Genomic DNA, 23,334 nt, shown 5'->3' on the forward strand with positions numbered 1-23,334 from the left:
CCAGCACGCAGGGGCCCAGTGCCGCCACAGGACTGTGCCGCCATCAGCACACTCGGCGGCAGGACCTTTCCACCGCCAAGCAGCACCACGTCCCCTCCCCCACAGCACGCCTGTCCCCGGGGACGATGGCGAGCGCCCGGTACCTGTTGGTGTGCGGGCACGGGCAGGCGCTGCAGGGCCCCTGGATGGCGTTGCCGTAGTAACCGTCCTGGCAGCGTTCGCAGTGCTCGCCCGCCGTGTGGTGCTGGCAGTTCTGGGGACAGACAAACGGCACAGCTAAGCAAAGCCAATCACACAGGCCTGTGGAGACCACGCCGCCCTCCTCGCTCATGACAGGACCGTCTTGGTCTCCGCAGGGAGCTGGCCCTGGCGCTAACCCCAGCGTCCCAGTCTACCCCGTCACTGTCGGAGGGGAAATAGGGCCTGCGTGCCCGTCCACCCGCTGCGGGGGGCTTGGTGCTGGGTGCGGTGGGGAGACCAGCTGGCTCAGTCCACTGCGTAGCTGTGGGATCTCAACCAAGTTCTGTCCCTCCCTGAGCATCAGCGCGCTCCACAAATCACCTTTACTGGGTGTGATTTACATACAACTCCAAGTTCCTTAAAATGTGCAGCTAGAATAATACCCACTTTCCCTGCTTGCTGGGAGGGTTTCTAAAATACAATAGAGCTGCCCAACTGGTGTGGCTCAGTGGTTGAGCATTATTGACCTATGAACCAGGAGGTCAGGGTTCGAATCCCAGTCAGGGCACATGCTGGGTTGGAGGCTTGATTCCCAGTGTGGGGTGAGCAGGAGGCAGCTGCTTAGTGATTCTCTCTCATCATGATGTTTCTCTCCTTCTCCCTTCCTCTCTGAAATCAATAAAAATAGACATTAAAAAATAAAGGCGCGCCGGAGGGGAAGTGTAACAGGCAGCGCTGAGCAGGAGCGCCGTGGTGTGAGGTGCAGGGTGATCTCTGAGGTGAGGAAGGGGGGAGGAGGGGAGAAAGCAGGTGTCCCTGAGTGTGAGCTGTCCTCTGACCACACAGGCCTCCCCTTCACAAACCTTAGTAACCGCGGCGCACAGCCCGCTGAGATGCTAACAGACTTTCCCCGCCCCTGCCCACATGTAAACCTGCGAAGACACCAGGGACCAGTGAGCATATCAGAGAACGGGGGCTCTACCGAGGCTGCTGCTCACAGGGGGACATCTGATCCTCACTGATGCACACCCATCCTGTCTGCCCCTCCGCCCAATGTCCCCCGTGTGGGGCTCCCGCAGGCACGGGCGCTGGGAACAAACACACCGCAGTGTGGGACCCACAGTGCTCAGGGGTGTCAGTGAGGTGCCGAGCCCCGCCCCTCGGCTTTGCCTGTGGTCCCGCCTCCCTCAGAAAACACCCATCGTTTGAATTCATTATTTTCTTTTCTAACTCCAAATGACAATTTAAAAAATACATAATACATATTTATTGATTTCAGAGAGGACAGGAGAGGGACAGAGAGACAGAAACATCAATGTGAGAGAGAATCATTGATGGGCTGCCTCCTGCAAGACTGGGATGGAGCCCACAACCCGGCTTGTGCCCTGACCAGGAATCGAACCCTGACCTCCTGGCTCATGGTTGACGCTCACCACTGGGCCACCCCGGTCGGGCCCAAATGACCGTGGTGAAGGAGCCGTGCTGGAACGGATAGATTTTAATCCTGCAACTACTTAGCTCTGACTGAAAACCCCGGAGGAACCAGAACACAGAGGAGCAAGCCTTGCAGGGGTCCTCTGTGTGCTACTGGAAACCCCAAGTGCCGGCCCTCTGGGATGGGGTGGGTTCAGGAGGGGGTCAGAGCCTGCGTGAGTCCTGTAAGCAGTGGACACAACCCTCGCCCTCAGTTGAGAGCATCTAGCCTCAACTTTGCCCTGTGAACTCGAGGCAGAGCCCGTCAGACACCCTGTGTCTCTGCGAGTCAGTGGCGGAGTGAACGGATGACCCACATCCACCCCAGGGCCTGGGCTGCCGAGCGCCATCTGACACCGACTGCAGGGCGCGTGCTCTATGCTCGGCGACGCTGGGACAGGGAAGCAGAAACAGGCTGGTGCCTGGCTCGGGTAGTAGGGCCCTGTGAGTAGACACACTCAAGTTATGAGGTTCTCGTAAGAGTTAAGTCCAGGACCCTCCCATTCATATCATTTAATGGCCCGGCCGGCGTGGCTCAGTGGTTGAGCATCGACCTATGAACCAGGAGGTCACGGTTCATTCCAGGTCAGGGCATGTGCCTGGGTACAGGCTTGATCCCCAGCCCAGTGTGGGGCGTGCAGGAGGCAGCTGATCAGTGAGTTCTCTCATCACTGATGTTTCTTTTTCAGTCTTATTGTTGAGAGTACTATAAATGTCCCCTTCTCCCCATTGACTTCTAGCCTGCCCTGCCCCAGCCCCTTACCACCCTACTGTCTGTGCCCGCGGGTTATGCATAGATGCACAGGAATTCTCCCTCTCCCTTCCTCTCTCTGAAATCAATAAAGCTGTATTTAAAATCACCAATGAAGCAGAGGTTTAGGAGCTAAGGTGTAAACTGACCGTTCAGATGGGTGCTCTCTGGTGGCCCAAGTCACAGTGGAGGAGGCTGAGGGGTGAGGGCCTTTAGATTCAACTCCTGGGCCTCCTGCGCGTGCACAGCCCCCTGCTGAGGGTAGGATGTGGCAGTGGATGTCCCAGGCCTGGCGGGCAGGTGAGGGGCAGGGGTAAGGACAGTGTCCATGTACTCACGATGCACGTCCCAGAGCCGTCCTGGCACCGAGTCGAGTGTCCGTTGCAATTGCAGGGCACACACCGCCCGGTGTGCAAGCCTCTGTAGTCCCGATAGTATCCGGGGCTGCAGCCCTATTTTTCAAACAAAGTGTTCAGTCAAAACAGGGAAATTATTATCCAAAGCACGCGACCATTCCAACTGTCAAGCCTTCGCTTCTTAAATCTCCTCCCCTTTAGTCTGGGTGTGGGTTTCACTCCAGCACCAGCCTGTCCCCTGCTTTCTTCTTTGTCTGTTGGGCTGTTTTGTTCCCGGGCCCTGGGTGGGGGCATCCTGGGGGAGTGTTTGTGCCCGAGGGGTATGGGGGGACGGGATGGGGAATCCCGAGAAGGGAAGCTTGGAGGGTGGGAGCGGACTGGCTTCCTCTCCTTCTCACGCCAGCTGTTCCGAGCGAGGGGATGGGGCGGAGGATGGAGAAGAGGGGAGGAGGGCCTCAGTCCTTCGTAGGGAGGATGCTAAGCAAATCCCTTCAAGTTCCAGTCCTTGGTAGCATTCCCTCTCCAAGTGCGGATCTGTGCCGGTGGGCGCGGCCATGCGGGAGGAGGGGAGTCAGGGGTCTTCATGGGACCCACACAACCGGGCAGGACTGTGGGCTCGAGCCCCTGCCCCTCACAGCTACAGGCAGCAGGGGGAGCAGGGGAGCGGGGGGAGCGTGCCGTCCCCACACGGAACTCCAGGGTCACCGGGGCTGACTGCGCAAAGCCAGCTCGGGCAGCCGCCTCCCTGGCTCCGCTCCACAGCGGTGACCGTTCCCGCCTCCCGTTACACTCTTTCCAGGCACACAAGCTCACTCTTCACACGGGTGAAAAAAAACAAACCTTTTTAATGAACTCATCTACTTTAAAGAGTATTCTAGCTAAGAATGCCCCCGATGAAAAGCAACGATTCCTACACCAAGCACTAAACGTTACTCAGATCTCTGCCTGTAAGCCCAATTCCAGGCACTTTCGTTCCTTTGCAGAGAGAACCGGTGCCCCTCCCTCCCATCCCGGCCTCCAAAGCGCCCTCTCCTCAAAGCATCAGGAAGTGGAATCTTTCGAAATAAACGTCTTTTGTCCAACCCCCTCCCAACAGCCCCTCTGTCTGTCAGACTCTGAAGCTACAAGGGACACCTTGCTGTGAACTGGCCATCCTGACCCGTCCATGGCCACACCGCTCTCTCCCGGTCAGTGGGGGCAGCGGGCCGCATGGGGCGGGGGGGGGGGGGGGGAAGGGAAGGGGAAGGGAAGGAGAAGGGTAGGTGGGGCCGGGGATCAGCCGGAGGGAGAGCCTCCTGCACTGCCCGGTCTGGGACATGCCCGTGGCTGCCGGGAGCTTCTTCCAAAATGACCCTCGACTCCACATTGTGCACAAGATCATGACCACAGCTTCCCAAGGACTTCCCCGCCAGCTGCCAGAAGCCAGGCTTAGGCAGGAGCCGCTGCAGGGAACGAGATTCCTTCAGCTGCGCTGTGAACGGGCTTGCCCAAGGAGAACCGAAGTATGAAAGGAATGCTCTTCAGCCTAAAGCACGACGAGATTCGTTTGAACGAAATTCAGCCGACGAGGGTCCAGCCACCGCGGCTCAGACCTGGTGATTACCCCCTCCCGTCACCTCACACACAGCAATCACGTTTGCTCGGGGACAAATGATCCATAAAGAGGTACGGCAGGCTGGTTCCCAACATCGCCAGGCCAGCAAAGCCTCCGCCAGAGGCTGTGGGGGAGGGCAGGCGCCCGTTAGAGTGAAGTCGCCCACCGACCTGCTCTCCATTAGACCAGAAGCCCTCTGCCGGGCGAGGGGCATGCGGCTCGCAGACAGACCATCTGTCAGTCCCTGAAATATGACCATTTCCCCGCCAGAGCGCACACCCCCCACAGTTTACACAAAGCTCAGTTCAGCGGTTCCGACTGCATGGAAGACGTTCTCTCAACGCCAGAGTGTCCTGAGATGTGGCTTCAGGAAAGGGGCTTTGCAGCTCATCATTTCCTAAACGACCATTTTCAGGGTAACTTTTCCGATAAACGCCCACAGCCCCAGGACAGGAGGCTCCCAAGGCTATTCAGCAGCCTAGGACCATCGCTGTGAGGATCCGGGCAATGCCCAGAACGTGGGGAGAAAACCGAATGTGCGAGCTCAGTGCCCTCGCTGAGCCCGCCTGGTGGATGTTACACCGACTTTTTAAAGCACCGACCTAGGGGTCACTTTCGCCCGAGCAGAATTTGAAAGCTATGGGCTTCGGACACTTTTGTCTAGAGGTTCAGGTCACTCTCCAAAGGGAACATTTCACAGCTTGTAACATCCACACGTATTCACACTCTCAGCTGCCTGGCACTTCCCGGTGGGCCGGTGGTTCTAGGGTTTGTGGTTAGCAACTCGGGAGAGCAGGCTGCTGGGCCTGCAGTAAACATGCCAGCCCAGGGAGCGGGAGGCGCCGGCCCCACCCAGCCCACCCTTCACTCACTCCCACCCTCAGGAGGTTAACAGGCCTCCCGCTGGGACCCCTCCCCAGCCCCACACCGAACGTCCAGGGGACATTACCTGGCTGGGTCTGAACTGCACAGAACTGGCTTGCTGGCTGCTTTGACCAGGAGACTGAGGAAACGCCACCCTTTGCTGCTGGGAACTGTACCCCAGACACTGCCCCAGGGCGGCCCCGAAGACCCACAGCCACCCTGCCCTCCGGGCCGACCACCTCACAGCCGGGGGCATCCTGGTCCCTGGGCGTCCGCTGGCTGCACACAGCCTCTGCCCGGCCTCTTATAGCAGCCCTTCCTGCCGGGCCAGGCCCGCCTGACTCAGGTGAGGCGGGCTGTCTGCGGCGGAGGCCCCACCTGTACCTGCACCCATGAGTCAGCCTGGGGAGCTGCTCCAGAGCAGCCGCTCTGTAATCCCTGCCAGGCGGGGCGGGCACCACCTTCCACCCACCTGGCCTCAGACAGGCGGCAGGGGCGGGGGGGGGGGGGGGGGGGGGGAGTGTAGGCGGCCCAGGCCAGGAGCAGCTGTAACCACAGGCTGAGTCACGAAGGCCACGCCCGGAGCGGGAGGGCCATAATCCCAGCTCACTCCTTCCCTGAGGCTGTGCATTTCAGTCAGCAGCCCCAGAGGAGGTAGAGGGATGGTGGGGAGTGGAGGCCCTGTGGGCTACATGGCAGGAGACAGGAGGCCCCAGAAAACGTGCAGACATTATGCTTTAGATTAAAAAGTGACAGGAACTCTTAGGTGCCGGTCCCGTGGGGCGGCCCACTCACGAGGGCTGGAAGGTGTCCTGGGACACACAGGACAGTTATTTTCTGGCAACTGTGCCAATCGCTGCGATTCCTCCCCTCGCTCAGGGAGAGAGCAGACTTACAGCCTGCGTGTGAATCCTCTCATTTTAGAGCATGCTTTTAAAAAAGTGTTTTTATTGATTCCAGAGAGGAAGGGAGGAAAGAGAGAGAAACATCAATGATGAGAAAGAATCATTGACTGGCTGTCTCCTGCACGCCCCCTATTGGGGATGGAGCCCACAACCCAGGCATGTACCCTGACCGAGAATCAAACCATGACCTCCTGCTCATAGGTCGATGCTCAGCCACTGAGCCACACCAGCCGGGCTGAGGGCACGTTGTAATCACGTGAGGACTGTTGTGGGCGGGAAAGGGGACTGTGATGTTCCCTCGGAGGACTGTGATGTTCCTGGACTATGACTGCAGGGTGGTGATGGAGGGAGCCGGGCTAGAGAAAAGCATGAACCCGGGTCAGTACGGGGAAGTAGCAGCTCGGACACTGGGGTGCGCCTGGGCTCCTTCCAGCCTCCGGGAAGCTCTGATGTTAGCCCGGGATCCACGGGGCTCCTCAGCTCTCCTGTGGTTCTGAGACGCTGGGATTTCTTTCCACTTAATACCTGAGGGTGGTCCAGGCAAGGCAGAAGCCACAGCCCCGCTGAGACCTGTGCGCGGAGCGGGCGTCCCAGACCAGCCGGTGCTGGACAGCGGCCGGGAGTGCCCGGGGCACTTGCCCGGACAGGAGAATTTCCTACCTGGCATGAGTCACCCGTGTAGTCAGGGGGGCAGGCACACATCTCCACGGTGTGTGCGCGGCGCCCGCTCCCTGTGTCCGAGGCCTCCTCCAGCCCCACCCCGCTCAGGCTGAGCCGCTGCGTCTCGCTGAAGTACAGGCCGCGGAGGCGCACAGCCTCCAGCCCCGACAGCACCGTCATCAGCTCCGCCCGCGTCACCGGGGCGCTGCTCCCCGCGTGCCGGAAGCTTCCCTGCAGGGAAACAGAGGCAGGCTCACCGCCTGGGTGGCAGACACCCAGAGAGTCGATGGCACAACAGAAAACCAGATGCAGTCGGATAGGAGGTCCGACGGGGCCAGCACTTAGGCATCAGCTGTCCTGCTTCCTCCCAGGAGGAGGGGCGCCACGTGAAGGGAAAGGAAGGCAGGAGATCAGGAACAATGCAGGGAAACGAACTCTTCCAGCGTCAGGCTTCTTTAAAATGTGCTTTTGGCCCGGCCAGCTCGGCTCAAGGCTTGTGCATCAACCTATGACCCAGGAAATCACTGTTCGATTCCCAGGCAGGGCACAGGCCCAGGTTGCAGGCTTGATCCCCAGAGTGGGCGTGTAGAAGGCAGCCAATCCATGATTCTCTCTCATCATTGATGTTTCTCTCTCTCCCTCTCCTTTCCTCTCTGAAATCCATAAAAATATATATTTTAAAAATAATAAATAAAATACACTTTTGTTGGTGCAAGCACTGAGAAAGGTGGCATGGAAACCGAGGCATGCAGCCCAGATCATTACATGAGAGTAGCTGGGACAGACAGCACAACCTTCTCTTGTGCACACAGTCATTCTTTTATGATAAAAAAGACACAATATAAAAATTATCACCTTCACCAGTTAACTGCCATGATGTTGTGAGTTTAATTAAAAAAGTCCATTGCTTGTGTCTATAGACGCTTACGGCGAACAACTGTTAACCGTAACCTTATGCTACCATACTGCTAATCTACGTGCACTGTTGTACGACATATGCTGGGCCTTGGTCCTCTTGCGAGACCGAAACACTACGCCTCCTAGGAAAGGAATCCCATCTCCTCCCCGCGCCCACCATCGCACCTTCTGTCTCTATGTGTCTGTGAGCTGTAACTACCTCTCTGCAGGAACCATGCATTTTTTTGTGTGTGACTGCTTGTCTCAATCTCGCTCACATTCTAGCCTGTGGCCGGGTGTCCTGCCTTCTGAGGTGGGACAACATTTCTATGAATGTGCCACTTTTTCTTATCCACTCATCTGTCGCTAGATTTTCCATTGTCTTCACTCTGGGGCACTGGGATACGTGCTGAGATAAACATGAGTGTGCAAATATGCCTTCAAAATTCTGTTCCCAAGTCTTGTAGATGTACATCCAGAAACGGGATTGCTGTATCATCTGTGATTCTATTCTTTAAATTCCTGAGGAGCCTCAACTGTTCTCCACACCAATGGCATGCAATTTCTCCATAGCCTTGCTCACTCTTGTTCTTTTCTGTTTTGTTTTAATTAAAAGCATTTCCTCTCCAGCGTGAAGGTGTCTCCTGGTCCAGATCTGCATCCCTAAGGACCTAGTGGTGTTAGGCGTCCTATGCCCAAAAGCCTGTCCTTTTAACCTCTAGAGTCAGGTGGTTCCTTTGAAGAGTTTCTTCATTTCTAATGAGCAGAGTAACAACACTGAATCCCTCAGCAGCATCATGAGGGTGAAAGCGAATGAGTGGTAGGATGTATATAAGGAGTTCAGCACAGTGCACAGTAAACATTAAATAAATGGTAATTATTATCCTATATAATAAAAGGCTAATATGCAAATTATCCCTTCAACTGGCAGTTTGACCGAGAGTTTGACCAGGGGGTGGGGCCAGCCAGCCAACTGCCTGCAGCCCCTTCCCCCAGCCAACCCTGTCCCCGACCAGCTCCCCACCCTGATTGGGGCGGGCTGGCCGGTCCCCACCTGTGCATGAATTCATGCACCAGGCCTCTAGTTAACACATAAATATAATACTTACATAATTTTAACTTATGTTTTGAGGTATAATTTATATTCAATAATGTTCCCTCACGCCGAAACCGGTTTGGCTCATGGTAGAGCGGACTGAAAGGTCCCGGGTTCGATTCCAGTCAGGGGCTTGTGCCTTGGTTGCGGGCGCATCCCTGGTGGGGGGTGTGCGGGAGGCAACTGGCCGATGTTTCTCTCTCATCGACGTTTCTAGATCTCTGTCTCTCTCCCTTCCTCTCTGTAAAAATTCAATAAAAAAAATAATATTCCCTCACTTTATGCATAAAACTTTTAGCACATTTTCAGAAGCAGCAACCATTACCACAATGTAATGTTAGAGAATTTCCTTCCACCGCCAAAAGCACCCTCATGGCTACTGTAGTCCTGCCCATTCCCACCTCCAGGCCCAGGCACCGTAAGCTACATGCTGCCTCTGTGGATTGCTCACGTTGGACATTTACATAAACATCAACTGGGTTTCAATAGCATACAAACACGTGGCTTCCATCTGCTTCATTCCCTCCCTGCTCCTTTGTGCTACTGTCATGTAACTTACGTTTTTATACACTGTGTGCTCAACAACACAGGCTTAGAATCATTGCTTGATGCAGCTGTCATTTAAAGCAGATAGGAGAAGAGTTATAAACAAAAGATATATTTTCACTGCCTTTTATATTTAAATTATTGTCTAGAGTCCTTTCATTTCGGTCTAAAGGAATCCCTTTGGTATTTCTATGAGGAGGGTTGGCTTTTTGATGAATCCTCTCAGTTTTGTTTATAATAGAAAGTCTTCATTTCTCCTTCATTTTTGAAGTACACTTGCTGGATATATAATTCTTTGTTGACAGTGTGTTACCTTCTGCACTTTGAAAGTCTCATCCCATTGTTGTCCGACTTCCATGGTTTCTGGTGAACAGAAAGATTCTGTCTGTCTCTCAGCAACTTAACTGTGATGCTTCTGTATGTGGATTTCTTGCATTTACCATACTTTGAGTTTGTTGAGCTTCGGTGTGTAGATTAATGATTTTCATCAAATTTGAGAAGTTTTCAGCCTCATTTTCTTCCCCTACCCTCTCTCCTTCTGGCATACCTATTGTGTGCGTGTTGGTACATTTTTTTCTGAATATCTCTGAGACTCATTTGTTTTGCCTCACCTTCTTTTCTTCCTGTTCCCCAGATAGATCATCTCAATTGAACCTCTTCAAGTTGGATGATTCTCTCTTCTGCCTGCTCAAACCTGTTGCTAAGCCTCGTCTTACTCAGCTCTGGTCATCATAACAAAATACCACAGATGAGGCAGCTTAAACAGCAGAATGCATTTCGTCACAGTTTGGAGACTGGAAATCCCAGGTCAAGGTGCCAGCCAGGGAGGAACACTCTTCCTGTTGCAGACAGCCACTGCACAGTGTTTCTGTGCATGGCAGTGCGTTAGCTTCCTGCTGTGTCCTAAAGACATGCTAGAGGGCACATGCCATCCTCCTGGATCAGAGCCCCACCCTTATGATCTCACTTAACTTCACTCACTTCCTTACTCCAAATGCAGCCCTGCAGCCTGGGCTTCAGCACAGGAATTGGGGGGATGAAACTCTGCATAGTTTATATAAATCGCTTTAAATGGAGAGACACAAATTATGTTTATATTCAGGGGATTAATATAATTCATATTTTTAACCCACAAAGTAAGTTAAAAAGCACAACTCTGCGAAAGAGCTAAGCTGAGAACAAAAGGGTCATGGAGACCCAGGGATACATGTTCCTCAGGTCACCCACCTCCACCAGCTGCACCCGCCCGTGATGCAGCCTGTCCGGCCGCGGGTCACTCTGCTCCTCATGGACGACGGACATGCGCTGACCCTGTTCAGAGAAAAACATGCTTGCCCTCGGGCTGTGGCCGGGCCCTCAGGCTGTGACCAGGCTAAGGACACATTTATGTGGATTGAAGTGCCTGCCTGATTCTAGAAAACTGTTGGGAAATAAACTGGCAAAGGATGAGTGACAAGGAAGCAGAATACTACTACCCAATACACTGCATTTTCACTATCAGGAACCCTCAAATTCTCTTGACAAAAGATGACTGAAAAGATGGGGGAAATTTATAAGCAGTCAGTACATGAGGTGCTGTCTCTATTACTACCTACGGGCCTGACTGTGGTAGCAAGAAAGCGCTTTGGGGGTGAGGTGGGCAGGAAGGTGAGCCAGGCTACAGCCTGCAGAGCCAGGAGCCTCAGGGCTGGCCCTTGGGGTTGGGGGATTCAGCCCTACATTCCTCACCCTCTGCGACTCAGCCTGTCCACCCAGCCCTGCACTGCTCCCTCGAACAGGGCACAGGGGGAAGGCCAGCGCCCACTGTCAGCATCCCCACCCCCAACACACAGGCGCCCCCAGCTTTTCTGTAGCACCAGACCGGACAGGAATGCCTTCAAGCCAGTGTCTCAAAAAGAAGAGATTATCTGAGGTCACAGACCATTTTAAACCTCAACCTGAGAGCATGCTCAGTCGGCTCTTCATCACAGCACTCTAGGCACAGTGGAGTAACGGTTTGTGCTCCAAGGAGAAATCAGGGAGAAATTTTGAGCATCACCTCTCCTTGAATCTAACCGTCTGCACAATCAACGTGTTGGCAGTAAAACATAGGTGTGCTGATGGCCTGGCTCGTGAGACTCCACAGAGAATGAGGCTGGGACACCGCCCTGCTTGGCCATGGTCTTAGCAGCAGTGACTGCTCCCTCAGTGTCACTCACACTTGGTGTTTGTTGTCAAGGTGTTTGCAAAGGTTTAGGTGACACTCTTTCTTAGGACAGACATTGCCTGCGCTTTATGAGCCCAGCCAGGAAGGGCTCAAAGATGTTTGTGAAAGGAAACTAGAAGATGGAAACTTCTATACTAATAAAAGGGTAATATGCTAATTAGACCGAGAGACCTTCTGGGAGATCTGGACATCCTTCTGGACAAAGCCATGGTGGTGGGGCCAAGGCAGAGGCAGTTAGGGGTGATCAGGCCAGGAGGGGAAGGCAGTTGGGGATAAGCAGGCCAACAGGGGGGCGGGCAGCTGGGGGCAAGCAGGTCGGCAGGGGGGAGGGGGGTGGCAATTGGGGGTGATCAGGTCAGCAGAGGGAGGCAGTTGGGGGAAATCAGGCCAGTGGGGGGGGGCAGTTGGGGACGAACAGGTCGGCAGGGAGGGGCAGTTGGAAGCAATCAGGCTGGTGTGGGGACAGCTGGGAGTGAGGCTGATAGGCAGGTAAGTAGTTAGGAGCCAGCGGTCCTGAATTGCAAGAGGAATGAATGTCCGACTGCCAGTTTAGGTCTGGTTGGGCCTAACCGGCAGTTGGACATCCCCTGAGGAGTCCCAGATTGGAGAGGGTGCAGGCTGGGCTGAGGGACACCCCCTTACCCCCATGCATGATTTTCATGCACTGGGCCTCTAGTGAAAACATAAAAATAAATTTATGAGAATCAAGTTATGAGCCACTAAGCAAAGTGGGCCTGGGATGGTGGGGGCAAGGTCCTGGCAGGCACTGCATGCTCTACACTTTGTTTAGTTTCTACAAAATATTGAAAACAACTTCATCGAGACGTTCACAGGCCCTGGTCAAGCTGCCCTGAAGGGGAACCAGCGCCGATGGTGGCTGCCACGCCCCGTGGGGGGATGGGGCGGTACTCACAGTGAGCTCCAGGTCTGGCTGCTTCCCCAGAAGAGCCATGTCGGCCGGGAGCCCGAAGGACTTGACTTGGTAGGTGAGGAAGCCGCCGTAGGAGGAGACCTGAAATGGAGGGGTGTGGTCAGCAGGCAAACACGCAAAGAACATGCAACATCAACTCATGTGAGATGTGCTCGGGCCCGAGGGTCTGGAGAGAGACACATCAGCCTGTTAACAGAGGCCACGAGAACGGGACTGAAGATGGCACTTAACGTTCCACAGATGCCCACTTAGACCAGTTAAGCCTCGGAGCTTGATTATGCTTTACAAGTAAAAGATCCTTCTGTTAAAAAAGAGGAAGCACAGCCCGGCTGGCGTGGCTCCATGGTTGAGCCTCTCACTTACAGCCGCAGGACCAGAGACCTGCTGACAACCAGGTGAGCTTGGAGGGGGACCCTCAGCCCAGGTGCCCATGCCCTGGCTGACACCTCGACCGCACCCTCAGGAGAGACCCCGAGCATCGGCTCCTGGACTCCTGACCTCAGAAACCAGGCTAGGTCATCAGTGTGCTGCTTTAAATGTCAGTGTTGCCCTCGCTGGTGTGGCTCAGTAGAGAGAGCATCAGCCTGCGGACTGAAGGGTCCTGGGTTCAATTCCAGTCAAGGGCACTTGCCTTGGTTGCAGGCTTGATCCCCAGTGTAGGGAATGCAGGAGGCAGCCAATCAATGATTCTCTCTCATCATTGATGTTTCTATCTATCTCTCTCCCTCTCCCTTCCTCTCTGAAATCAATAAAAAATATATATATATTAAAAAAAAAGTCAGTGTTGCAGGAAACCTGTAACTCAGCGAAGATGACCAGTGCATGGCCCGCCTGTGAGGCAGGAGCGGATTATAGGGGAGCAGCCACATTCCCCACACTCAAAGCTAGAAACTCCAAGGGCACCCACCTTGTCCCCCAGGTAGGAGGGAGGGGGCCCGGGGCACCCACCTTGTCCCCCAGGTAGGAGGGAGGGGGCCCGGGGCACCCACCTTGTCCCCCAGGTAGGAGGGAGGGGGTCCGGGGCACCCACCTTGTCCCCCAGGTAGGAGGGAGGCGCGATCCAGGTGGCGCTGTGCACGGTGGAGGGCAGCTCTTGGAGGTCGGCGACCGCACTGCCGCTGCCGGGGTTGAAGGAGACGGGGATCTGGGCCCCGTCCGCCGTCTCCAGGTGCCAGCCCATCATGTCCACAAACTGTAACACAAAAGCCAGGTGGGAACGCGGGCTGGGGCCTGTGGCCAGGCCGGGCGTGCAGAGGAGCCAGAGCCAGGTGGCGACCTGGCCCCGCAGACTTCCTTCCCATCTCCCGGCCCTGCCCTGGGGTCCCCGGAGGGCAGAGAGCAGGGGGTGCGGGTTCATCCTTGTTCCAGACGCGTCCTGACTCCGGGCGTTTAGTAGTTGCCATAAATGTGCGAGTGACAGCTGGGCCAGCACATGAGGAACGGCAGTCACCCCTTTTGGGGTGAGTCCTGCGTGAGATGCGGAGTGGGGCGCAGTGCTCACTGTCATCACTGCTCTGCGTGGAGCTCTCATGGAATATGTCCCTGACACGAAGGACGCCAGGAGGAACGTGGCGAGAGGAAGGGAGAGAAGGGGCTGACCTGCAGAGGTTAGCAGTCATGCTCCGGGTTCCCTGGGGGTCGGGGAGACTTCAGAGTGTGGGTTTACAAACTAATGTTTTCCCAATTAAAGGCTGCACTCCTTAAGGAGGCAGGCAAGGAAATACATAAAAAATATTTCTTTGAATACTTGTTGGATACAAGACAATACTTGCCCAAAGCAAGCAAGCATTAGCTACTGGTTCATGGAATAAGGAAGGCAACACAAGTTTTACCTTCACGGAGTTAATTTAAAAAGTGGCCGCAGAGCCCAAGCTGGTTGGTCAGTGGTTGGAGTATCTGCCTGGGGACTGGAGGATTCTGGGATCAATTCCAGTCAAGGGCATGTACCTGGGTGGCAGGCTCCATCCCTGGCCCCAGACGGGGTGCCTGAGGGAGGCAACCAATCAGTGTCTCTCTCTCACATCGATGTTTCTCTCTGTCTCTCCCACTCCTTCTGTTTTGCCTAAATATCCTCGGGTGAGGATTAACAACAATCAAGTAGCCTGAGAGAAGATGTGAAATGCCTGAGAAGGAAATAACTCAGGAAGAAGACGAGCGGAAGAGAAGGAACGGGAGGAACCACCAATGCACCATGCACTCAACGGGTGCCCATGGAGCACCCACTGTGTCCCAAATGCTCTGGGTCTAAATCGGAGCTCAGGTGCACATGGAGGGGGGGAGGGGCAGACAATACATTTTAGAACTAAACGCACAATAGGGCAGAGGGTGACTGGGGCGAGCTATGACATGGGGAGCGGTGAGGGAGGCCCTGTGAGCACAGACGCCGGAGCAGAGGCCGGACACCCTGCGGGACGGGACGGGACAGGAGAACACATGTAGGAACAGCACTGAGGCCGAGGCACAGCCAGGTCAGGCTTAGCTTCTAACAAAGTAATACAGCCCGGCCGGTGTGGCTCAGTGGTTGAGGTCACAGTTCGATTCCAGGTCAGGGCACATGCCTGGGTTGTGGGCTCAATCCCTGGCATGGGGCATGCAGGAGGAAGCCGATCAGTGATTCTCTCTCATCATGGATGTTGCTCTCTTTCCCTTTCTCTCTGACATCAATAAAAATATATGTACTTAAAACAACAACAAAGCACTACCCAGGCACTTCCATGCTTCATGCTTATCCGTTCCGGCCTCACTCGGACGTTCTCACTAAAGACAGACCGACCGGCTCCCGCACACCTTCGCTCTCCGTCGGTGGGTGCTGTGGCAGTGACGGGTGATCCCAAAGCAAAAGCAGCTGGTGCAGCCCTGAGGGTTCGCCGGGTCCATGTAGAAGGAGCCTTCTCGACACACATCGCACTCGGCACCGTCCACATTCTCCTACGGAAAACACGGAAGGAGAGGCCATTCCAGCTGCGGGTCTGGACGGGACGGCCGTAACTCACCAGCACAAACTGGCTGCCAGGACAGGAACGCCCACAGAGCGTGACATGAGGGTGCGCGATTTTTAGGCTTCTTTACAGCCTTCATTGTTTAAACCTGTATCCCACACACACATAGAGCACTTCCCGCTGGCGTCTCGAAGGCAGGGCATTGGCCCACAGGACTCGCAGTGGGCGGGACCAAGGCCTCTCCCTGACACCATCTCAAGCACTGCTGGGACCTGGGGCCCGAAGGCAGGCGCTGACCAGGAACAGGCTCCTAGGGCACTTCTGAGCCTCTTGAGTTGTAGGCAGAGTGTATGGGTACCTGGCCAGCGGGGCTCTGAGGTTCAGTGTCGACCTACAAACCAGGAGGTCGCGGTTCGATTCCCAGTCAGGGCACAGGCCCGGGTTGTAGGCTCCATCCCATGTTGGGTGTGCAGGAGGCAGTTGGTCGATGACTCTCTCATCACTGATGTTTCTATCTCTCTCCCTCTCCCTTCCTCTCTGAAATAAATAAACAAATAATACACACACACACATACATACACATATATGAAGTGTGTGTTGATTGTCTGGAGAGGGTTGCACCTGTCACCAGAACTTTAAGGAGGTCTGCAGCCTGCACATCTATTTCCCACAGATTCTTGTACACTGACTGACATGAAGAGCTTCCAGAGTGATTGGTGGCCAATGTCCTGGCCTGATGTCCTGCCCACACAGGCCCAGGCTCACCGTGCAGGACAGGCCCAGTCCCCTGCCCACGCAGGCCCAGGCTCACCTTGCAGAGGCAGGCCCCGGTCTCCGGGTCACAGACTCCGGGCTCCGTCCCGTCTCTGCTGCAGTGGCAGGGAAGGCACTCGGGGAAGCGGTGAAAGCCGGGAGCACATCGGTCGCAACGCCGCCCGGAGATTCTGGGCCTGCACCTGCACTCGAGCAAAGGAAGCAGGAGCCGTTGGCATCTCTGCAGACGGCCTGGAACCCACGGCACCGCAGCGGACCAGGTACATCCACAGCCAGGACGCCCCTGGGGCCCCCCATAGTGCTGACAGCCAAGGTAGAGCGGAGGCAGCAGAGCCTGGACCTGAGCCTCGCGGGCGTGAACAGGAAGAGGGAACCCATTTTACATGTTTCCCTTCATCGGAAGAGAAAGGAACGGAGCCCAGCAGGTGTGGCTCAGCCCCTGAGCATCAGGCCAGGGACCAAGAGGCCACCAGTTCCACTCTGGTGAGGGCCAGGCCTGGTGCGCTCCATCCTCTGTCAGGGCGTGCAGGAGGCAGCGATCGGTGATATTTCTCTCATTGCCCCCTCTCCTTTTTCATTTATTTAAAATATATTTTCATTGACTTCAGAGAGGAAGGAAGAGGGAGAGAGAGAGATAGAGACATCCATGATGAGAGAATCACTGATGTGCTGCCTCCTGCACGCCCCCCGCAGGGGACCGAGCCTGCATCCTGGGCATGTGCCCTGATGGGGAATGGAACTGGTTCATGTCCGTGGTTTGAAAAGAATAAACAACGGGGCTGACGCAGGAGGGACTCACACCTGAGGGTCTAAAGATTCGGAATGTTTCCTGACTCAAGTCTTCCCTCAGCTCCTTCCCGAAGGACAAGGGGTTGCTTGGCACTGGCAGCGATGAGGTGGCCCAGGCCTTCCTTAGGAAAGCGAGCAGCGCAGCTGAGAGCTGAGCTTTGGCCACCAGGAGACAAGTCCACGCTCCTGCCCCCATCCGGAACCTGGCTCTCCTGGAACTGGATAGGTCCTGCCCCTCAGCCCCTGTGGCCGCTCTGTCCTGCTGAGACGCTGGTCAGCGGAGTCCCTCCGGGGACACGGCTTCTCTCAGTGCAGAGCCTGTCTGCACTGATGTTTGCCATTCGTGTCTCAGCAGTTGTGCCGTGACCGATCGCTGCCCCGGGCAGCCCCTCCCAGGAGGCTCTCCAGCATGTCCCTTCCCTCTTGGTCCCCTCCCCACTCCCGCACACCCCACGGGACCCCACACCGGCTCAGACAGGTGCCCGGCAGGCTCTGCAGTGAAACCTTGAAGCTGGAGTCCTAGGGCTCCAGGTGATCACGTACCAGTCTGAGTGAGACGGCATGAAGGCCCATGCCCCCAGCTCACCTGCACTGCCCGTGGTCCGGGTCACACTCGGGGGTGCCCACCATGCCCGCAGTGCCTCTGCTGGAGCAGTTGCAGGGCTGGCAGCCCGCCTGGGGGTGGAAGCCAAAGGAGTGGGCGTCGCAGGCCTGGCACTGGGGCCCGGCCGTGCGCGGAGGGCAGAGGCACCGCCCTGTTGTCTCCTCACAGGGGCGCCAGCCACAGCTGCACGCTGCAGGGACAGAGAGACATGGAGGTGAGATGCTGCCCCACCCGCAGGGCTGCACCAATGGCCAGGATTCCAGAAGCTTCCAAGGGCCTGGGAAATGCCAGGTCTCTCCTCACTGCAGCATGATTGATGGGAGCTGACATGAAGGCCCTTTCTCGGGGCTGAGGCCGACCCTGGCGAAGGCTCCTGGTGGAGGGTGCTGGGGCCCAGGCTCAGACGGAGGCGGCAGGAAGGGAGTGGGCTTGGCTCTGTGCTCATCCCTGTGCCAGGGGCTCACGGTCCAGATCCACTCCAATCCTGAGAGGTGTTTCTCTGCTCCCTCCCTTCTTCCCCTCCTTCGGGATTTACTCAGCACCTGTCTCTGCCAGGGGCTGTGGCACAAAGGCAAAGCTCGCACCCAAGACCTCACCGCCCCGTGAGAGCATCACCCAGAAAACGGCGGTGACTGGAGTGGGTGCAGGATTCGGGGGCAGCCCCGAGGGACGCGGGGAAGGCTCTCCAGTGGAGCTACAGCGGAGCTGGGCCCTGAAGGATGAGGAAGGGCACTGGAGGTGGAGGAACTGCATGTGTGAAGGCGGGGAGGCAGGAAAGAGCCGCCTGGTCGGGAGCTGTGGGAGGGCGATGGATGGGGCCCGGGTCCAGGAGACCTGCTGGGTGAGGCTGGGGTCCCAGAACCCATACCGGGACCCTCTGCCTCCTGGACCTCCTTCGCTCCTGGCTGCCTGGCCAGGAAGAGGCCCCGCCCCCTGCCCCAAAGGAGGCTGTGAAGCTGGAGAGAGCTGGAGAGAGGGATGAGGGAGGGCCCGCTGCTGTGTATTTTTGGATTGCTTCTCAGAAATCCCCTCCTCTTCCCCTCCTTCTGACACCATGGCAACCAGGTGGCCACTGGGGGAACACCTGTGAGCTGGGCTGAGTGGAGGGGAAGGTGGGCTGGGGGTAAGGCCCTCGGCTCCCCTCTCTGAGCCTCAGTGTTGGCATCTAGAAAATGGGCACCACAACCCAGCTGCTGGCTCCTGTCAACCCAGGTGCTCCAGGAAGCAGAGGCCCAGGCTGGACTCAGGAGGGGGAAGGCTGGGGGTGAGGGCGGGGCTTGGGGGGCCCTGCACCATCCTGGGCCAGGTGGCGGGGAGTCCCTAGCCACGTGGCCTGTGCTTCCCACCCAGCAGCCCGCCTGGTGCGCCCACGGCACTGTCACTGCCCAGGAGCCCAGGGGAGCGGGAGGCAGGGCCGGGGCACAGACACAGGGAAGGTCTCCCCGGGAGCCCCGCCGGGGGAGGGCTGGGGTCTCCCCGGGGCACAGGGCTCAGCTGCTCCCAGAACCCAGTCAAAGCCCCAGGAGGAGGGCAAGGAGGGTCTGCTTCCTGGGGCTGCTGCTCCCATGACCATAGACTGTCTCCACCAACAGGAACACGTGCTCTCCCCGTTCTGGGGCCGGAATCTCAAATCGGGGTGTCGGGGGCTGGGCTCCTTCAGAGGGCTCCAGGGAGGGTCCTTCCTGCCTCTCAGCTTCTGGGGGCTCCTGGCACATCCCTTCAGTCTTCAGGTGGCCCCTCCTCCATCCTAGGCAACTTCTGCAGTGTGCTCACATGGCCCTGCCCCCTGGTTCACGTGCCCACTTCCTGCTGCTCATGTGGCCCTGCCCCCTTGCGACCTTGGATGATCTCTGTTTCTGGGGTGCCACCTCCTTGGTTGGCTGAGTGCCCCTGCTCTCACACCTGTCGGCAGTCCCTTTGCCAAAGTCCTTCCAGAAAATCATGTGCACTGGACTGTGAAAGCTGGGATTGAGAAGGAGACAGGAGAGCAGTGGCCCATCCAGAGTCCATGCAAGAGGCCCAGGGGGGCTCCAACGTAACAGGCCAATGCACCCCAGTGCATCCCAATGCACCCCATTGTACTCCAATGTTCACAATGCATCTGTGCATCTCAATGCACCCAGTACATCCCCTTGTACCCGATGCATCCAATGCATCCCATTGTACCACAATGCACCCAGTGACCCCAATGCACCCAGTGACCCCAATGCACCCAGTGCACCCCATTGTACTCAATGCACCTCAGTGTACCCCAATGCACCCAGCCCCAAGCCAGGCTGGGATCAGGAGCAGGACGCCATTTGGCAAGGCGGGTCTCATGTGGAGACACTGTGTTGAGGCTACATCTCGGGCAGCAGGATGGGTCTCAGATGGGTCTGCAGGCTTCTGGCTCAGGGCATGGCCACCCAGCCCTGCCTCCTCCCCCTCAGTCTCGGCTGCAGAACTGAAGAGGCCTCCCTGGAGGAGCCCCTGCTCCTGGGACAGAGCCGCTGGGTGGCTGAGCGGGCACTTACGCTTGCAGTGTGGGAATCCGTAGTAGCCCGTTTGACAGCGGGTACACTGCCGACCGATGACGCCGGGCCGGCATGGGCACTGCCCCCCCTCGGGGCTGCAGTGAAGACCAGCAGCACCGGCGGGGTGGCACTCACAGGGCAGCGCGCCCTTGTGGTAGAGGGCCACCAGGGACCGGGCAGAGTCCTTACAGAACCCGGAGGTCATCTGGGGGCTGTGGAGACAAACAGGACTCACAGTGCCATCCTGGGAGCTGTGCCCAGAGACACCCCACCTGCCCTACCAATTGCCCATCAGCAGGGTCTTAGGGAGGGACTGACTCTGGGTCACACACAGCTAGGGACAGCTGCCCCCCAACTCCAGAACACCCCACAAGATCTAAGACCAGGGGTGGGAACCTTTGGGGCTGGGGTAACAGGGTGAAATTTTACCTACAGGATGAGTAGTAGAAGATGCCGATTATCCTATATAAAACCCTAATAGCAAATCAACCAACTAACAGATGACCTGCAGAATGACTGGTTGCTATGATCCTCACTGACCACCAGGGGGCAGACGCTCAACACAGGAGCTGCCTCCGGTTGGTCAGTGCACTCCCACAGGGGTAGCGCCACTCAGCTACAAGCCTGGCTCACAGCTAGCAAGCGCAGTGGTGTTGGCGAGAGCCTCTCCTGCCTCTGCTGTAGGCGGGTGGTAAGGAGGGATGGGTCCCAGAATGCCAGAAGGAGGTCTGACTGCTGCGTTAGGCCCGATCCCCTGGGGAGGACATCCCGGCAGGCAGACATCCCCAAGGGGTCTCGGACTGCAAGAGAGAGCAGGCTGGGCTGAGGGACTACACAAATTTCATGCACCAGGCCTCTAGCATCTCTATAAAGCAGTTACCAAGAAATTACACCTAAGCACAAATTTCATGCACCAGGCCTCTAGCATCTCTATAAAGCAGTTACCAAGAAATTACACCTAAGTTGATGATACACTGTAGCAATAATGAGGAGGACCAGGTGGACTGTCGACATCTATTGAGTGTTGTATGCCCGGAGCTTTCCCTACCTCTCACTTAACCTCACAGCCACCAGGTAGGCCTACACCCATTTCACAGATAGGGCAACTGAGGCTCCTAGATCAGTGGTTGCCAACTGGTGGTCCATGAGGTCCCAGTGGTTGGTGACCACTGTCCTAGAGGGTAAGCAACGTTCCCAAGGCCACAGAGCTATAGAGTCGTTGAGCAGGCACTCAAATCCTCAGCTGTTTGACTTCAGAGTCTTTGCTGAGTATGTCATATTCAGGGACTTCTGCCCCCCAGCTGCCTGGGGTGCTGGGTTCCTCAGGAATCCTATGGGGGTCTGGGAGGTTCTGGAGAGAAGGGGGCTGACATTCGGGCTGCACCAGGCTCTGGGCATCAATGAGCAGGAGAGAGGATGGGGGTCTGTCAGGCAGGTGGCACAGGAAGGTGGGCACTGGGTCCAACACATATCCCAGGGGAGGAGCCCGTGGAGTATCTCAGGAAACAGGTTTGGGGCCCAGGAAGCAGCGAGGGGGAGAAGCTCCTGAGTGACCATGAGTCCCTGCTGGGAGGTGAGCCTCTGTGGAGATCCCCATTGAGCTCGGGGGTCTTGCCTGGATGTGCATGATGACACCGTCATAGGACAAGGAGTGCAGAGGGCCCCTCCTGCCCCAGACCCAGCCTCATGCCTCTCCCCAGGCACAGAGAGGAGTACAGGCCCAAGGGAGCACCCATCCTCCAGGGCGGGAATGTGGGAGCCCAATGCCTCCAGGGTGGGAATATGGGAGAGCCTCCTGCCTCCAGGGTGGGAATGTGGGAGAGCCCCATCCTCCAGGGTGGGAATGTGGGAGAGCCCCATCCTCCAGGGTGGGATGTGGGAGAGCCTCCTGCCTCCAGGGTGGGAATGTGGGAGAGCCCCATCCTCCAGGGTGGGAATGTGGGAGAGCCCCATCCTCCAGGGTGGGAATGTGGGAGAACCCCATCCTCCAGGGCCGGAATGTGGGAGAGCCCCATCCTCCAGGGCCGGAATGTGGGAGAGCCTCCTGCCTCCAGGGTGGGAATGTGGGAGAGCCCCATGCCTCCAGGGTGGGAATGTGGGAGAGCCCCATCCTCCAGGGTGGGAATGTGGGAGAGCCCCATCCTCCAGGGCCGGAATGTGGGAGAACCCCATGCCTCCAGGGTGGGAATGTGGGAGAGCCCCATCCTCCAGGGCCGGAATGTGGGAGAACCCCATGCCTCCAGGGTGGGAATGTGGGAGAGCCCCATCCTCCAGGGCCGGAATGTGGGAGAACCCCATGCCTCCAGGGTGGGAATGTGGGAGAGCCCCATCCTCCAGGGCCGGAATGTGGGAGAACCCCATGCCTCCAGGGTGGGAATGTGGGAGAGCCCCATGCTCCAGGGCCGGAATGTGGGAGAGCCCCATCCTCCAGGGTGGGATGTGGGAGAGCCCCATCCTCCAGGGCCAGAATGTGGGAGAGCCCCATCCTCCAGGGTGGGATGTGGGAGAGCCCCATCCTCCAGGGTGGGATGTGGGAGAGCCTCCTGCCTCCAGGGTGGGAATGTGGGAGAGCCCCATCCTCCATCCTCCAGGGTGGGAATGTGGGAGAGCCCCATCCTCCATCCTCCAGGGCGGGAATGTGGGAGAGCCCCATCCTCCATCCTCCAGGGCGGGAATGTGGGAGAGCCCCATCCTCCAGGGTGGGAATGTGGGAGAGCCCCATCCTCCAGGGCGGGAATGTGGGAGAGCCCCATCCTCCAGGGTGGGATGTGGGAGAGCCCCATCCTCCAGGGCCTTTCCACAAAGAAGTACTCACTCGATGTAGAAACTATTCCCTCCACAGCTGGTGACAAACTCGCGAGACTTGTCCACCGACTGTGGGTGGAGGATCTGGTAGGTGTGGCTCTCTGTGGGCACCAGGAGGACACGGACCTGCAGGGAGCATGAGCATATGCTTGGCTTTCCAGCAACTCGGCTCACCAGCTGCTGCTCATCACTGTGCAGGATCAGTGTCCCCTGTCACTAAGCCCAAGACCAATGAAATGGATTTACACAAGAGTCACAAGAACCCCCAGGTGGTATGAAGGCTCACTCCATGATCTGTGCAGGAAATGATGGGGCAGGCAGGCCCCTGGGAGAGCTGCTCAGAGTGGCAGCCTGGACGATGGGCGGGGATGGGAGGCCTGGGGGTAACCTGGGGCCAGTCAGGACCCCAGGGCCAGGGGAGCCACACCTGGGCACCCCCAGATCTACAGGG

General features: G+C 57.1%; 1 protein-coding gene across 2 annotated transcripts in view; it reads right to left on the reverse strand.

Moving 5' to 3' along the window:
- Window positions 1–23,334, reverse strand: part of LAMA3 (laminin subunit alpha 3) — a 134,507-nt gene that overhangs the window by 42,264 nt on the left and 68,909 nt on the right. For both annotated transcript variants that reach the window (XM_084888236.1, XM_084888235.1), the window contains exons 30-40: window positions 22,894–23,009; window positions 20,079–20,290; window positions 17,548–17,755; window positions 16,210–16,354; window positions 15,247–15,387; window positions 13,490–13,651; window positions 12,442–12,540; window positions 10,550–10,633; window positions 6,784–7,014; window positions 2,743–2,856; window positions 144–253 (exon numbers count right to left, since the gene is read on the reverse strand). In XM_084888236.1, the coding sequence (XP_084744362.1) occupies window positions 144–253; window positions 2,743–2,856; window positions 6,784–7,014; window positions 10,550–10,633; window positions 12,442–12,540; window positions 13,490–13,651; window positions 15,247–15,387; window positions 16,210–16,354; window positions 17,548–17,755; window positions 20,079–20,290; window positions 22,894–23,009 (1,622 nt within the window). The remainder of the gene's footprint in view (window positions 1–143; window positions 254–2,742; window positions 2,857–6,783; window positions 7,015–10,549; window positions 10,634–12,441; window positions 12,541–13,489; window positions 13,652–15,246; window positions 15,388–16,209; window positions 16,355–17,547; window positions 17,756–20,078; window positions 20,291–22,893; window positions 23,010–23,334) is intronic.

The sequence above is a fragment of the Pipistrellus hanaki genome, assembly GCF_964339955.1.
Source record: "Pipistrellus hanaki genome assembly, chromosome: 6".
NCBI classification, from domain to species: Eukaryota; Metazoa; Chordata; class Mammalia; order Chiroptera; family Vespertilionidae; genus Pipistrellus; species Pipistrellus hanaki.